The sequence below is a fragment of the Lates calcarifer genome, linkage group LG18, assembly GCF_001640805.2.
Source record: "Lates calcarifer isolate ASB-BC8 linkage group LG18, TLL_Latcal_v3, whole genome shotgun sequence".
Taxonomy (NCBI): domain Eukaryota; kingdom Metazoa; phylum Chordata; class Actinopteri; family Centropomidae; genus Lates; species Lates calcarifer.
Genome location: NC_066850.1, coordinates 7,572,541 through 7,589,325, shown reverse-complemented (window position 1 = coordinate 7,589,325; position 16,785 = coordinate 7,572,541). Strand labels below are relative to the sequence as shown.

The 16,785-nt window shown below is 43.1% G+C and overlaps 1 protein-coding gene across 1 annotated transcript in view; it reads right to left on the bottom strand.

Annotated features, from left to right (window-relative positions):
* snd1 (staphylococcal nuclease and tudor domain containing 1) overlaps positions 1-16,785 on the bottom strand; it is a 164,379-nt gene that overhangs the window by 122,282 nt on the left and 25,312 nt on the right. The window contains 4 exon segments of the mRNA XM_018670981.2: positions 2,936-3,008; positions 4,615-4,725; positions 6,373-6,473; positions 14,362-14,463. Of these exon segments, the coding sequence (XP_018526497.1) occupies positions 2,936-3,008; positions 4,615-4,725; positions 6,373-6,473; positions 14,362-14,463 (387 nt within the window).

Sequence of the window (16,785 nt, the reverse complement as noted above, 5' to 3'; positions counted from 1 at the left end):
CGCTTTATCCACTCTCCTCCCACCACCTCTGTTCATCTCCTACACTATACGTTTATAAACCTATCTCTGCTCTATTTATGACTGCATCCCACTCAATGTACATAATCCCTTTCAGTAAACCTTTACCACCGAGCTGAGGGATAGGATGCTGACGTATAGGAGTGTGTATTTCCATGCACGTCTGCACGTGTGCAGTTTGTGTGTGGGTGTGTATCACAGAGGAGAATAGAAAAGAGAGGAGGGAGGGGAAGGATGTGTATGGGGGGGGCAATGTTGCTATTTTTGTCCTTTTATTAGAATGCTCATTACATTAGCCTAGCCAAACAACTGGTGCATGCGCGCGCGCGCGCGCACACACACACACACACACACACGCCTACCGGCCACACTGACTGGCAACGATCCTGACCTGCGCTGCAAATCCTGCATGTCCTTTTGGAAACTGACAGAAATGTTAAGAAATGGAGGGGGGGGCTGGCGCTGCGTATAATGGCACTGACCTGAACCACTGACAGGGTGGCGCTAATAAGGAAGAGCTTAGAGGGGCTCCACAGTGCTGATGTGCATGTCGCACACAAACACATGACACAGCACAATCGTGTTAAAATGGACAGAGCGCTAAAGCCTTTGCCAGGTTACTGGGACACTTTTTAATGAGTTAGACGTGTAAAATCTCCAGTTGGACGCAGGGTGTGGCATATATTGCTTTTCCTCTGTGTTATTAAAGTGAATTCATTATTGAGCCCCTCCCCCCTGCAACTACTCCTAAGTCATTGCTACATATAGGATGTGGTCAATTTAGCTAGTTAAGTAGGGTGGGGGGTTTATAAGTATAAAACACACTAAAACCCCCGATGAAAAAGCAGAGAGTTACTCAGTCAGCACAACAATTCCCTACTATAATTATTTTTACAGGGTCCAGTAAATTATCTGTCCTGCTGACACAATAAGACATGGGGACATTATAATGATGATAATGTAGAACAGCATCTGAGAGCAGTTATGCAGAGTAACATCTGACTTATTACCCAGACTCCAAAGCCCTCTTGGTGTTAAAAGAGATTTAATAACTTGGCTTGTTCAAACGCAAGGTGATGATACTTTTTTACAGCAACGTACAGAGCATGTTCATGACCACCAAATATGGTGGAACACTCTGAGCTTAAAAAAAAGACTAGTACAGAAAAAGAGAGCCTGATTAATTTAACCAAATGTCTCTCTAGAGGCTACAAGTACAAGTACTACAGGAGAGCTCAGGTGAGAGAGACAATGAGGTGCTAATGTTTCTCAAGTTCAATTTTGAGTCGTTCACAGTGGACCATTTAATGGCTTATCAAAATCTATACGAGATGACCAGTCGACAAGGACAGAGATACATAAAGGCACTCGAAATATTCTGAATAAAAGAGTGTTACAGCTGTTACATAACTTTTTTCTGGTTTAATAGAGTTTCCAGTTGTTAGACGATTTCAAAAAAACACCCAAGTGTGAGGGTGATAATATGATGGGTAATAGATCCAGCTGAGGTCACTCCAAATTGGCATGACCTCTGACTTGTTTGTGGGTGGGAAATAGGTGAGGGATCATGAGGGTACCTGAGGGCTCTTTAGGTATTCTGTGTCAATGAGGGTAAAGTAGTAAATTCTACATGTAAGGCCTTCCTAGTGAAACTCCTCACAGTCAGAGGGGAAAAAAAGAAGCTGGAATGGACTCAGATGAAAACATAATGCAGTCCTTGCCCTCCCCACTCCAACAGAGGGAGTTCACAGAGGCAAAGGTTGCAATAAACTGAGAAACTGGCACTTTTAAATTGAGAGAAATAGAAAAAAAATGCTGAAAAATACAGAGCAAAAAAACTAAAACATCTAACCTGCGGAAAATTGCATAAGACATTACCACATTTGATATCACTCAGGTACAATAGCCTAAATAACTCACTGACCTCCATCTCCCTCTCGGGCTGAGGGAGACTAATACAAATGTTAAAAAATAAGCCAAAAGCAAGGACAGTGCCTAACAATTACTATGATGATGTCAGCTTTTTAAGTCCTTGTCTGTGCCATCAGAACACATTTTTGAGCTTATCTAACGCAGTCACTCAGTTTGACAACTTTAAACAGCTAACAACATTGCAGCATATGGTGAGTTACTAAAGACTGCACTTCGATGTATAAGTATACTGTGACTCCCTAGAGGACTACACCTCTCATGGTACACAGGGGAAGCTCAAGAGACAGATCTGCAGTCAGAATCAGGGAAAAAACAAAAGGTGGTAAAAGGAAATGTCGCTTTAGAAATAAAAAAAATGAATACAGCAAAATTACAATTTGAAAGAGGGAGTGAGCATGGCGTGTGCAGTCAAGATAATACATCATAGTGATCAAATTTAAATACCAGCTCCCCGTTCCCGTCGCATGAACAAAAACACACGCTTAAAAAGAATGAGAGCCAATCGCTCATTACTCGTTACTCACAGATTTTATGGGTTCCCCACACTAATGTTCATTTGGATGATCACTCCCAATCAGGCTTCATTAGCCAAATGATGCCTCTATCAAGCCCCTGGGCACACGTAAACAAGCTAGGACCAAGCACCGCTGATGGTTTTATTAATGGTGCTGATTATTTTTAGAGGCCGCTTAGTTTCTTTAAGATGAGGAAACCGGCTGTGAGAATCAGAGATGGGTGAGTGGAGGATCAGAGTTTGTCTTCTGAGAATTATTGTGTGACAGAACAAGTCAGTGGCTTTTGGGCATTGAGGGCCTGATGCACCTTTGAGAGTCATGGGGGTTGTGCGTAAATGAATCCACAGAAAATATTAAATTATTATCAGTGCATACTGGGAGATGTTTATCCTATTATACACATCATGGAAAATCTTTTACTCCTGTATGTGGCGTATTGTGTGTGTATATATGTGCAAAAAAATACTTACCCCAGAGATATCAGCCACTCTGTGGATAGGAACCTCCTTCTTGCTGTGCAGGCCTTTCCCGTTTTTGATGGCCCTGCAGTCAGTCAAAGCACAAAAACACGTGCACATCACCAACATAGCCCAAGCACTATTATAATACATTGAGAAAGCATAAGGCTGGAGGCTTAACAGACCTGGAGAAATGGGAGCTCTTTGAGTAACTGCTGTAGATACAAAGAAAGAGCTATTGTGGCTGTGGAAAGTAGGATGTAAATTTATACCAGTTTCTCTTCCCTGAACTGCCATTATGGCTCAACTGGAAGAGCTAGAGGGAGGATCTTTTTCCACCCAGATAATCTACAGGCCTGAGATGAAAAGTGGAAATGGTGGTAGAGAAATTACATTGGAGGAGAAATTATTGTTAGACTGGAGGGATGAGAAGCAGAGAGATATGGGTTGCGTCTTTAAAGCCAGCTAGGGGTTTAGCAGTGATGACCACTGCTGGTGATCACTGCCTTAAAAAGCCTCAAGGGTCAAATGAGATGATGATGACCGCTGCGGTTGCAGGAGTAGAATCATGCCACCTCTGGGTTACTGGGATGCACACCATTGCCTCTAAGATAGAGTGTGTACATTTATGAAAGCATGTATATATGTGCATTTAATAGCCAGGAGGAGGTTCCTTGAAGGCTGCGGGCCATTGGCCTCGTGCAGAGGGAACTAAAAATAAAACCAAGGCTATAGACAGAAACCTCTCATCAACTCTAATAAGACCCCACCAGGGACAGAGAGGAGGGGGGGGTGGGAGAAGGGAAGACACAGAAGAGCAAGGCCAAAGAAGGACAAAACTGAAAACAGCTATGGTGGAGAAATAAGGACAAAATGTGCAAAGGAAGAAAGAAAGCGGGAGGAGGGAGAGAGCAGAAAAAGAGGGCGGGTGGGCAGTGACACTGAAAGGGGAGAGAAAGAGTTAGTCTTATAAAAAGAGGCTGTGGCTGCATCTGCTCTACCTATAGCCAGCAGATCTTAATCTATGGCAGAGTAATAAAGCCCACACTAAATCTCTCCACTGCACCTCCATATAATTATATTCATAGGGCCTGTGTAAAGAGAGCCTCTGATTTAGCATCCAGCACTTGGGAAGGTGTATGTGTGGCCAAGCATGTATGGGGGGGGCAGCAATACATGTATGAGTAAATATGTGAAAGCAATGACATGTTTCCTGTGGAAAGTGCAGCAACAGCTATGATAGGATGTGACTTATGGTTGTGGCACTGCTAAAATAAATTCTGAAAATAATAACAAGAGAGTTGCTCCACCTATTTCACGTTGGATGGAACAGCAAATGTAAAAGCAATATGAAAAAAAAGCCTCAAGGTCATATTGAATTCTTTTCCACTTCCCAAGAGCAAAATTTGTCAAGGTCACACACAACTCGTGGATGGTAGAGAGTGATTGAGTGTGTGTCTGTATAAAAGGGTTTGATAATAGAGATTAGGGCAGTGTGTGCACACGTGTGTTTTTATTTGAAGTGAACAAAAATGTGCCTTTACGCGAACAAACATGCGCTTGAGAGAGCCATTGTGCCAAGTGCGTAGCTGCGTAGGTTCATGTAAAATGGAGGCGAAAGAGAGTGTGTGTGCATATGTATGCATATGCGTGTGTGTGTGTGTGTGTGTGTGTGTGTGTGTGTTCCTCACCGTGCCTCTGCGGCAAGCAGCTCGTCGTAGTGGGAGGAGCGCTGGTCGTCATCCTGTCTGTATCTGATGACCGTGGCAAGGCCTTTGCTGACCAGAGCCTCTGCTATGTTACTGGAGAAAGAGGGGGTGAAAGAGAAAGAGAGAGATTACTTTAATAAAAAAAAAAAAAAAAAACAACAACAACAACGAGCAAAACCCTTTGACCTCGTACAGAATTCTAAGTGAGCTAGCTCAACAAAAAGAAAATAAGGACATGACAAATCCCAAAGGTGGCTTTGCGAAGGAACAAAGGTCACTTAAATGTTGACTTTGCACACTTGACTAACCACTTCCTCGCCGTGTTACTGATGTACATAAGAGGGTATGAAGGGCAGAAAGAGGGGAGTATTGTTATACTTAATGCAGCACTTAGTGGCTAGCCCTTGGACAAGAGTGTTCCAGTTGAAGTGTAGGAGAAAGAAATGAAGGGACGGGAAGGAACTCTTCAGAAATAAGCCTGTGTCGAGTGCATTCATCTGTCCCTGTGTTACAAGCACATGGTACAGGAACAGACACAATATAACAGTTCTTGTTATGCTTATAAAATCTTTTATTGACTTTTTCTTACACCTACATCAATAGTTAATTGGATGACAAGTGAGGGCAAGGTAAGAAAAGAAAATACAAAGAGACAGCAGACACCAAGTATTTTTTTTTTTCTTTAAATTTAGACAAATTTAGTATAGGACTTCCTGTCTGCTCCAAGCCCCTTCACCTTATCACCTCCACACAGCTTTTGTTGTAGCATGGTTTTATAATTTAAGTGCCCACAAAGTCTTACACAGAGCCTTAAGCAGAGCTAAAGCACCACATCTCAAAGCACAAGGAGGAAAATTATGAATAATACAATGCAACATAAGACAAGGTCATACAAGGTCAAAAACATCCACCCCACTAACAGCCTCACCCCTGACCTCAGCATTCACGAGGGGCCATGCCAACTGTTATCTGAGGATCGGAGCTGGGTTGCAATGGGCTGCACATGAGGCCGGGTCTTGACCTCTGTGTACATATGAACTATCAGATACAAGACTGCTGCTCTGATGACGAAGAGACATCACGTGTACATGTGACTGTGCTTTGTGCCTTGACTGACACAGATGGAGAAAACCAGAGAAGTGTAGCTTTCAACTCTTTTCTTTTTTCTGAGGGAGATACAGACCTCTGAAGGCTGATTCCAACTCATGTGGCATTAAAGCGCCGTATTGATTAAATTTGAACCTCTGAATGGCTTAATAACGTTTATATCTGTATAAAAGACATGTTTCAAATGAATAAACCACATTCCTTCAAAGCTGTGTTTGTAGATAGAAAATAATTGCTTGCACTGAGGCGACCCTTCCCATGGAAATTAAAATACAACAGAGCATTTTCAGGTTACTTTGTGATTCATGAGGAGATTACAACTTCTGAGCATTTAAAATTACTCTGTGTCATCTTACATCAGATGAACCCAACTTTTAAAATTTCACACAAGGAGACAGCTAGTGTAATAAAATGAAATGTGTTAGTGAAGGTTCTTTCACTAACAAATTATATACTCTGTGATCTCTCAGTAAGGGCTGCTTATTTGTAACAAACTCCTACTGGAAGATTGTGTATCGCAAATACAGAAATAAAAGGCATGTTTCACTCATGTAGCAAGTTGGTCTTAACTGGTACATTATGTCAACAGCAGGAGAACAAACCTAATTAGCAAAGATCCATCTCATTACTTACATGCCGCCAATTGTGACTGTAGCACAGGTGCGTTCTGGGAAGGCAGGGGTGCCTTCTCCTGGGCCAGTAGCTGCTCTGATGTAGTCCACTGTCACGTTGACCTGAAGGGGCACATAAGCAGGATAAGGTAAAAAAAAAAAAAAAAAAAACATGCCAAGAGTACAGAGACAAACTAAAGGCAACACCAGTTACGGTAATAATTAGTGTAGGGAGTGTTCTAACTGGTGTGTGTCTGTGTGTTTGTCCCAGTTCTCAAGGTCACCCCAAGTCAGCCGTGAATCACATCAGGCAGCACTGTAGATCTCCCCAGAGGAGGAGTATTAACACACTGTGGGTGTTTGGGACAACACACACACACACACACATACACACACACACACACACACACACACACACACACACACACACACACACACACACACACACACACACACACAGGGAGCAGAGATGGAACCCAAATAACCCTACACTGTGTGCTTCCAAGGGACAGACTCCAACACACCCACCCTGAAGATACAATTTTGTCACTTAGTTGCATGTGTGTGTGTGCACATATCCACAGGCATGCAATGGGGAAAGCCTACTTTGAGGGCCAGACACAGGCAGACAGTGCTAACGGCATGGTTTCATGCCATACCGGTGCACACAATCTGCACTTTAAGGGCTACATGTCAACCGTGTCAGACAAGTGTGACGGAGGGAAAAAAATAAAAAAAATAATGTGGGAAGCTGGCTCTGCATCACAGCATTATGGCATTGACACAAGTCAAACAGAGACAACAGAGACAGGCCTATTACAGGGGCATGAAAGAGACGCCAACCAGGACATGGAACGACATTGACTCGTCATGAGATGGACGGGATGAGGACATGGTGACATGAGCAGGGGAAGAGAGGAGTTTCTGTCAAGGCAGAATGGATGCGTCATAGTCAATTGTTCAGTTAGAGGTGCTGTCTACATTTTAAGGGCAGGTGAAAAATAAAAGGATATCAGGAGATGTTTGGTTTTCTGAAGCCACAGTTGGCTGCAATGCTAAATGCTAAAAAAAAAGGATGTTGTTAAAGTAGCTCTATAGCAAAAAAAACAAATGTTTCAGTTAGTGCTGTACACAGGTGAGGGTTTTTGTGCCTAGATATTATCCTAAACATGAAACAGATGGGACAAAGGGGAACATAATGTACAACTGAAACAAAAACCCTTAAAGGCAGTAAAAATCTACACACCAACAAATTTTACTCAACTTTTATATCAGGTGAGATAACATTGTCATCCAGGCTATATTATCAGCTGACATATCAACATCTCCTTGCATCATAATGCATATTAATAGCACCCATAACCTCACTAACTGTCATATTATCAGCAACAGAATTGGTTTGTGACTCTCTCAGCCGTAGAACATTTTGCAATGCCCCCGCTTTTAAAACACCCCCAATTTCATTAATTTCGTAACCCATTCTCTTATTGTCACGACGGAAATGATTTTATCCCGACTCCCACATCAAAGCTCTTCATTTCCTCAGTGGTCCAAACATGAGTTCCATTTCTATTCAGCCTCATTGTAAAGTGAAGCCATTTAAATTATGAAAAAAACATTTTTGCATTGTTCTTGGTTAAATTTGGGTTTAATGGCCGTGCATGGCCGGGCACGGGTAATTGAAGGATGGGGGACAAACAAAGCAGTGAAAAACAGGAAGAACAGAAGTTAGCTGGAGAGGGTGAAATGACATCAAGTGAAATAGGGGAAAAAAAAAACAGAAAGCCAACACAAAAAAAAAAAAAAAGATTCGAGGAGCACATTTAAACACACAGGCAAAATACAGTGCTGGATACTATAAACTGTGAAACCAGAACACCAGTAGTTCCCCATTAAGCGAGGTGATGACAGATTATAAACTTTGACCAAGCGATGTTAGATTAGAGGAGTTCCAGGCCCATTCTCCACGGGCCATCTAGCGGATCTCCTGATAAAGCAAAGCCATCTATAAGAACCCCCCCGCCAGAGGAGAGTGAGATGGAGGAGGAGAGGCAACGGATGGATTAGAAAGTGGGGGGAGTGATAAGGACGAGGACAGCAGGACGGCAGTGAGACGAAATGTTTTTTGTTATGCTGACGTGACAAGCGGTGTGGCGAGATTCAGTTCGCTCTGCCAAAGGAGTCACATTTGTTGCATGTAACGAGAGTTTGTGTTTGTGTTTGTGTGTTTGTTTGTGTGTGTGTGTGTGTGTGTGTGTGTGTGTGTGTGTGGAATAAAACATCCTCAGTTGGTGGTAACTGTTGGTGTTTCTGCATGTGCAGAGGTATACATAAAGATATGGAAGTATGCATGTGAGTGTTGCTATGTTTATATACCTTACATGGAACCAAAGAAAGTTGTATGTATAATTGCCAAGGCTTTCGCAAACAACTTATGCTGAACTATGATAAGGTGAGGACGCTTGTGCTGTGCTGTATCGTGAGCAACAGTAATGGTAGCCTATCATGGAGCTCAGCATGAGTGGTTCTCCAGTGAAATGCGTCTTATCCTCACCGAGTGTAGGAGGTTTTGGGTTTCCTCAAACTGAAATAAGCACCTGTCACCAGCACCTGCTCATTTAACCCAGCTCCCACAGGTGGCAAAATTTTAAACCGTTATGGTGCAGACCACTTTGTAATCAAAGAGCACATTTAACACAGTTTGAGTTCTCAGTGGAAATGTTTATGATCAAAAGTGCTGCTGGTGCAGGTAAAGAATGTTATACTGAGGCAGTGGAAAGGAGACATTAGACATGCGGGAATCCACACAGGACAGGATAATGATAATCTGTACACACAGGTGTTGAAGGAGCCTCACACTGCACCATGGATATTAGCCAATCACAAGCTAAATTTGGGTTTGACTAAAAAAATATTTCTGGACATATTTAAGACTTGACGACACAAAGAAAGACAAAAAAGAGAGAGGAATGATGGTAAAGAAAATGAGCACAAGAGGGAAAGCAAGGTAAGAAGGTGTGGTAAGAGAAGAGTGTGTGTGAGAGCGAATGAGAGCATGTGTACGAGAGGTGCTTAAGTTGTTAGTGTGTTTTAGCAGGCTGTAATCGCAGCTGGCCATCATTTAATGAAGGGAGCTGTGCTGCAAGGAAAAAACCTCAGGCTGGGACAGCACAACGTAGAGGGAAAGAGAGGGGAGTGAAGGAGGAGGAAGAGGGAGCCCCATCTGGATTTTCAACCATGGGACTCGGTGACGCTTCGGTCTACACACTTTGCATCTGCTTGAGCGCACACACCTCAAGCTTTCCCCTCAAATCGAGTCTTAACCTTGCAAACACACACACCACATAAAATGCCACGTTGCGCCACGCGGCATTCTCAGCACAACACACTCGCACGCACACCAATAAGAGGGGAAAACTCTGGTGCTAACAGTACTACACAAGCAGCTGCATAACAGGAGCCACTTTGAGCACGCAGGATTATCCGAATGTGCTCAACCCTGATAAGTGGCTTAATGCAACATTTCCATTGGACTTTTTTTCTGCTGAGGCTGAGACCCAGGCGCACAAGAAGCACTACTTATAAAGTTAGCCAAATCAAGCTTTTTGGGATTATGTCACCATGCAAGTGCTGCCGTTTCAATGGGGGTGGGGATATATATACGACAGAGAGAAGGAGACAGACAGACAGACGTAGCGTGACGGAGAGAAAGGAGAAAAAGGAAAATGCCTCCCTGCATATTTAGCCGACCTTACAGGGATAGTTCAGAGGAAGTTTTGTGGGTAGACTGAATTACTCAAAAATACCTAAACATGTCCTCTACGTGCAAATTTTTGTCAAAATAAAACCCATACATACCTTTACAATTACTTTAGTTTACTCAGAGTGATAATTCACTGTTGAAGTTATGGATTCAAGAGTTCTGTCAACATGAAACTGATCAAAGAAATGTGGTTGTTGGAGCTGATGCTGTGAATAGGACAAGATTTCATCACCACCTGAAGCTGTTAAGTCTTCTTTCAAAGACCCAGCCAGGTACTGCACCAATTCCTTTCTACCTCTGAGAGCTATTTAATATAGACTCTGTTTGGCCAAAAAAAGAAAAAAAAAACCCAATCTTTTGAATATGGATATTAGATATGCTTTATAAAAGATCAAAAGCACCATGCTCTCCTTATAGATATGAGGAATAGGGGATTTAATAGAAAAAAAGCATTTAATGTAGCTTTATTCTCCTAAAGCGGAGCGGTGGCATTAAGGCTTTGAGCTTTAGCTCAGCACACTGAGACTCATAGTTAATGCTTAGTCACGTCCTAGAAGGTTTAGTCAGGGGAAAATCTGCTTGTTTCCCAATTCATGCAATGTATCGCACTCTTAGGCAGTTGCAGAGCTTTGAATGGGAATGTTGTCAAAGGGAATACTTGTAGGTCAAATCTGCACCTTAAGACTGGACAGGACAATTAGCTTCGGTCGAGTCCGGTTTGAGCTAGTCCACGCAAAGATCTGCCTTTTGTGAGCTGCCAGTAAAAATGAAAGTCACACCTTTGTAAGTGACTCAGGTTCTCTTCCCCTTTTTTTCTTTCAGGGAAGACCCAGATCAGACAGACAGTATTTCCTTTTAAATCCAACGGGTCAAGCCCCAATTACCTCAGTGCCAAGGTAAAATCTTTGTCTCAGTTTGAGAAGGAAAAAAAGAGCAAAAAATAAAAAATAAAAAGATAAAAGTGGAGTTCTCCGGAGCAGAATTTCAAGGAAAGCAGTGGTCTTATAGTCTTCTACTAATGCTTACTGCTCCAAATCTGTCTCCATAGAGCTTAGTGTTGGGAGACAGGATGACAGTAAGTGGGTCGACTAAACTCCACTCCTTGTTGCGAGTGCAACATGCATCTATACACTTGTGCATCTACCTGCATCCAACTTGACAACTCAAGTAGGCCAAGGTAGCATAGATTAACATTAAAGCCTTGAGGGTTAGTATTGTGCTCGCACAGCCTGTTAGTGAGCCTGTGATCACTTCATCCGAACTAATTCTTTCTTGTTGCCAAGGCAGCTGATGCGTGATGCTTGTACCTTCAAAAAACTGCAGTTTTTTAAGGCTCTGCAATTATTGGGAGGAAAAAAAGAGATGATACGTGGTGACAGAGGGTTTAATTCAGAGCTTTAGCCTTGTGTCTTAGCAACAATAAAGGAATGGGAGGGAAGCAGCGTTCCAGAGCTCTTCCGTTATTGATTTTGTAGAGTGAGGAGGGAGGGGGCTGTACTGCTGGCAAATGGGCGAGAGCTCTCCACTTAAACCTAACTCACTTCAAAGAGCATACAAGCACACACTTGGGAGATTCAGCTTCAATACTAATCAAATGTAGAGGAATTCAGTGGCGTATACTGTATATATTTATACATTAAGCTTAATGATGGAGAAGGGAAGTGTGAAGCCCAGATCTAAGCAGATTTAAGTGAAATGCCAAGCAGAGATAAAGGAAGAGCAAGAGAGAATAAATGGTAATTTGTTCTGGGTGTGGGCTGTGTTTTTGAAGGTTTGTTGTGCTGTTCACATGTAACTCTAATTAGTTGGCCAGGGCTACATTTGCATTCACACCTCACTAGATGTGGACAAACAGTTCCCTGATGACCACCACCTCCAACTGTAGCCTGGGTGATCAAATCTCTCAACATGTCATGTAGCGCACTCCCACCTGCATTTAGGGCCGTCCGCGCGTGATTGGATCATCCATGATGCATTTTAATGCTGGCTGTAAACAGGGCCATTGACGCACTCTGATGAAAACGTGCATACTCTTATCAGACTTAAGACACTAACCACTTTTGACGCATAGACAATCATGCATACTTTCCTCTCTGATAAACACTACAAACAGCAATTTGCCTGAGGCCTACAAAGGCACAGGAACATTTTAGCTGAGTTGACTTTTGAAACACCCTGGAGTCTAAGCAAGCAATACTGTGAAATCAAACTCTGTGTAAAAACAGCACAGATTGATCTGAGCAATGGCAGATGCTGTGCGTGTGTATGTGTGTGTGTTGAGCACATAAAATGTGAAAAAGGCATTTAAAGCACAGAGGAAATATGCGCACCTCATAATACATGCATGATTATTATGTACTGAATTATTTTACTTCATTTTTATTCTTCCCTTTCTTTGGGTTGCATGCCTAACCACAGTAGATGTTGTATGTTTCAGGCTCTGAATAGCCATATATATGTATTATGACTTCATCTAGATGCACACATACAAGCCACAGTGTTTTAAAGCCAACATGAAGTTCTATAAAAGAAGCCCAACATGCTAGTTTACAATTACTATATGGTGCGATATGAGGCTTAATGTTACAAACCTGAGCTGTACACACATTTTATCATCATGCTACTGGTATATTTTCTACAGTATTTTACACCTTAACAAAGCTAGTCTCCCTATTCCCCATCACACGCACTCATTATCCCCTAACACAAACACCACAAATAAACAGCAGAATCATTATTCTCGCTTCACTCGTCAAAAGCCAGCTTACGGCTGAATTTTCTGTCATTAAAAAAACATTAATGAGGATGATTAAAATGACTGTGATGAGAGGCTGGGACAGGGATATGAATCTCACTCCTCTGCTGAACGCCAAAAGGAACTCCTTTGGCTTTTGGCTTTGAGTGGGTGCACGTCTTTGTGTTTACCAGTACTATACTGCAAATGTTTTTTTGTTTGTTTTGTTTTTTTGTTTTTTTTAACATGGTACACTTATGAAAGTGTGTGACACAGCAATGTTTGTTTCATCCATTATCTGGCTGCTGTGGTTTGGACCCCTGAAATCTGTACATTTGCTTAGTACATTCTCAGTCAAAGAGAAACACAGGCTGAGATTTTAAAAAGCACACTGAGAATTGATTTGTGAAGGTCTAAGCTCCAAATGATCTGATTGATGTTGATCTGATACTTGGGAGTCAGCTGCAAAACAGCATTGAATTTATGTGATAAGTTCTGACTAGGGAAGTCATTTTGTCAGTATGATTGCACATAAATGCACCATTTTGACAGAGTTTTCCATCAATCTGCACTTTCAACTGCATTTTCATGTAGATTTCTGCAAGAAAGATTGCAATCTTTTCCAGCATTGTTCCATTATAGTGCGCCCCCTCTGCATCTGACAAGTGTTACAGTTAGTTATTTGGAAAAACATAAACCATCACTCAACTCAGGCCATGGACAACGACTCTGGGCGTGCCTATGAGCAACAGCTGGCTTCTCTGCCTGTGCCATTATTGGCACCGAAGGCGGCAAAATTGCCACTCTGCGGACAATGACAAGAATGTAGGCGTCGTTTTACTGATTTACTGAACGGACCCCGGTGTAAAAAAACAACCTACAGAGTGTGCTGACAACTTGATATGCAAGACAAAGTTTGTTAGATTTCAAAGTAGAAACAGCTGGTTACAAATCAGCACTCACTAGTTGTACTTTAACTATTCCAATGTGTTCCCTCTCTTTCTCTGAGTCGCATAACCAACCTCAATTCATAGTTTATCTATTCAAATTCGACACAAAAAAGGCAGATGTTCAAGCTGTGGTGTGTGTCTTAAGTGCTCTCTAGCTCACTGCTGGGATCTGCTAGGTCAGATGTGTGTAAATCATAGGAGCCCCCAAGGTGTACAGACCCGGTAGATCAATAGACACAAGAGGGGGAAATCAACACTGCTTGTTTAACGGGTGCGTCCGGGCCAATACCGAGCCCCAGGGCATTTACCGAGAGTACTTGGTATTCACACTGAGAGAAGGAAAGAAACGGATATCTAGCTTAGGGCTTCAGAAATGTGTGCTTGGCTACCGTTGGGGGTGGGGGGGGTGGGGAGGTGTTGTAACTTCTGTACAGCCACTGGGGGAATTGTTGAGAGACATTGTTTAATTCATTAAAAGCTGATTAGAGGCAATCAAGTTCATTCACACACTAGCATATGCACACACAGAGGAGACCAGTGACTGAGTCTGTCACTGGTTCTTACCTTTTTCCCAATGAGCTTCTTCCTCAGGAACTCACGGGCCTCGAACATGTAAGGGATGTCGTAGAGCGGACGGAAACGTTTGTCTTTGTCCTTGTTCTTCTCCTGAATAAAGATGGAGGGAGGTTGGAGGAGACATTGGGGAGAAGGGTCAGGAAGAGGATGTGGGAAGGGAGAAGACAATACGGGAAGAGAAAGAAAGACGGGGAAGGAGAGAGTTATTCACACCGCACAAAGCCGCGTGGCTTAACACATCCGCTGCACGCGGAGACCTCTGAAAAACATCTACACACACACACACAGAAAAACAACCCCCCCCCACCCCCACCAATTCCACCAAACACATACAGACGTAAACACAGACACAACAGATTCACACACAGTCAGTCTGTTTGTTCCTTCTTTCCCCTCTACTTCAGTCCTGCAACGGGGAGGATCTGGACTCTGAACTCACTGTCAAATACTGCAGTGTGAACGGCAGCATTTCAGGCACGCACAGTCGCTCGCACACACACCTTCCTCAAACACAAACATCTCTTTTGCTGTCAATACTGACACATTGCACCAAAAAATAAAAAATAAATCACAGTTACCAAGGACACACAGATGCAGCCAGGGCAAAGATACTTTGTGTTAAACAGATGCATACAGGCAAGCTGATAGTACGCGTGCGCACACATGTATACACAGACGTAGCCACATGCCACACACACGTGCGCATACTCACTCACACACACAGCGGCATACAAAAACTTCCCTCAATACGCTCACCCACTCTCTGACAGGAGCAGGCCACAAATAGAACCTATTTGCATTTTCAAAGGAGGCTGAGGTTTTGTGTTGCTCCCAGTGTGACGAGACAAACACACATGCACGCACACGCACGCACACACACGCACACACACACACACACACACACACACTGACAGGTGCCGTTTTTGTAGGGGCGGGAGAAAAAAAAATTCAGCAAATGACAATGACGCAGTGGGAAAATAAATGACAGGCGCTAACAGGAGGAATAAGGCTATGAATGACAATACCAGTGTGCTCGCCACCCCTGCCCCTCCCACACTCTTCTATGAACGCCATCATTATCTGTCATACAAACAGAAGTAACACTCTTCCAAATGAACAAACGGGGTTGGATTAATTCCTCATTTCCTCCTCTCTTCAATGGTTTTCATTCATTTTTAATGCCTCTCCAGTTGCTCCGAGATGCCAGGTGTGGTGCACAGCTGGGCAGATGGATGTTGGAGAGAAGACACATGGGGAGCAAAGGGTGTGAACATGTGTTATATGATCAAGCATGTGCTTATGGCTCTATTAAAGTCTTTAAGACAAATCTTGCAGGACAAAATCCAGTGGTATCAAACAGAAATCCCACTCCAAGCAGTGTTTCAGTGACAGTAAATTTTCCCTCCAAAAATACTGCTTATAGTTTGAATAAGTCAACATGACTCCACAGAGGGCCGGCTGGATTGGCCCTGGTGAGGGAGCACTGAAAACTGCCAAATCTACCAGCCAACAGAGTTCCCTTAACCTTGGCAGGAATGTAATAACCTTTCAGTTTAATAGCTTTCTATCTTTCTTTTCTCACTCCCTCGCTCTCATCCCTCTCCACTTTCACTAGCGGAGTCAGCACAGCATGGAACCTCGGAGGTGAGTTAATCTCACACATGGCCAGTGGAAATCCCGCACTGCTCAGCCAAGAGCCGATGTCCTCCATTTTGTGTCAGCCGGGGCTTATTGTCAGGGTCTTTCATCCCTATCAAGTCAGTTGCGGTGGGATGATGGGGCCCTTTTAGGAGCACTGCCAGCCAGGAATCCTCCATTTTGTGCCTGAGCTGCGGGCTGAGCCGTCCACTGCTGGGGATGAGGATAACTTTTACCAAGCTGAAATTGCTTGAGTGAAATCCCTCTTTTGGAGCGTATTTTCTTAATGTCATACATTAAGATAATTCCCAGGCACTGGATGATGGTGTGTTTGCATCCTGGGAGGCTTTTACACACAGCCTATTCAAGGCAGACCTCCATTTTCCGGGCCATTAGAACTCTGACAGACACAGGTCAAAATAACAGGATAACTTCAACTGGGAGAAGTAAAGAATGAACCTAAGCAGAGGGAGAAAGAAAGAAAAAAATAATTTCTAACTAATAAGCTGTTTTACGGTGGAAGGGGAGCTATGTCACTGAGGGCGAAGAGTGCAAATGTCAGCACTCTATGCCAATTAGGCACAAGGAGTGGAGAAGCAGACAAGGAGGACAAAAGGTACTACTCCTCCTCCTTTAGAAGGTCTATGGGGAATGAAGCGAGACTGAGTGGATGACGGCAAGGTGAAGGAGTCAGAAAACAAGAAAATGAGACAATGAGAGGAAATGTTACAACTAAAAACATCGGCATTCTGGAAGAACGCGCTGATGATCACA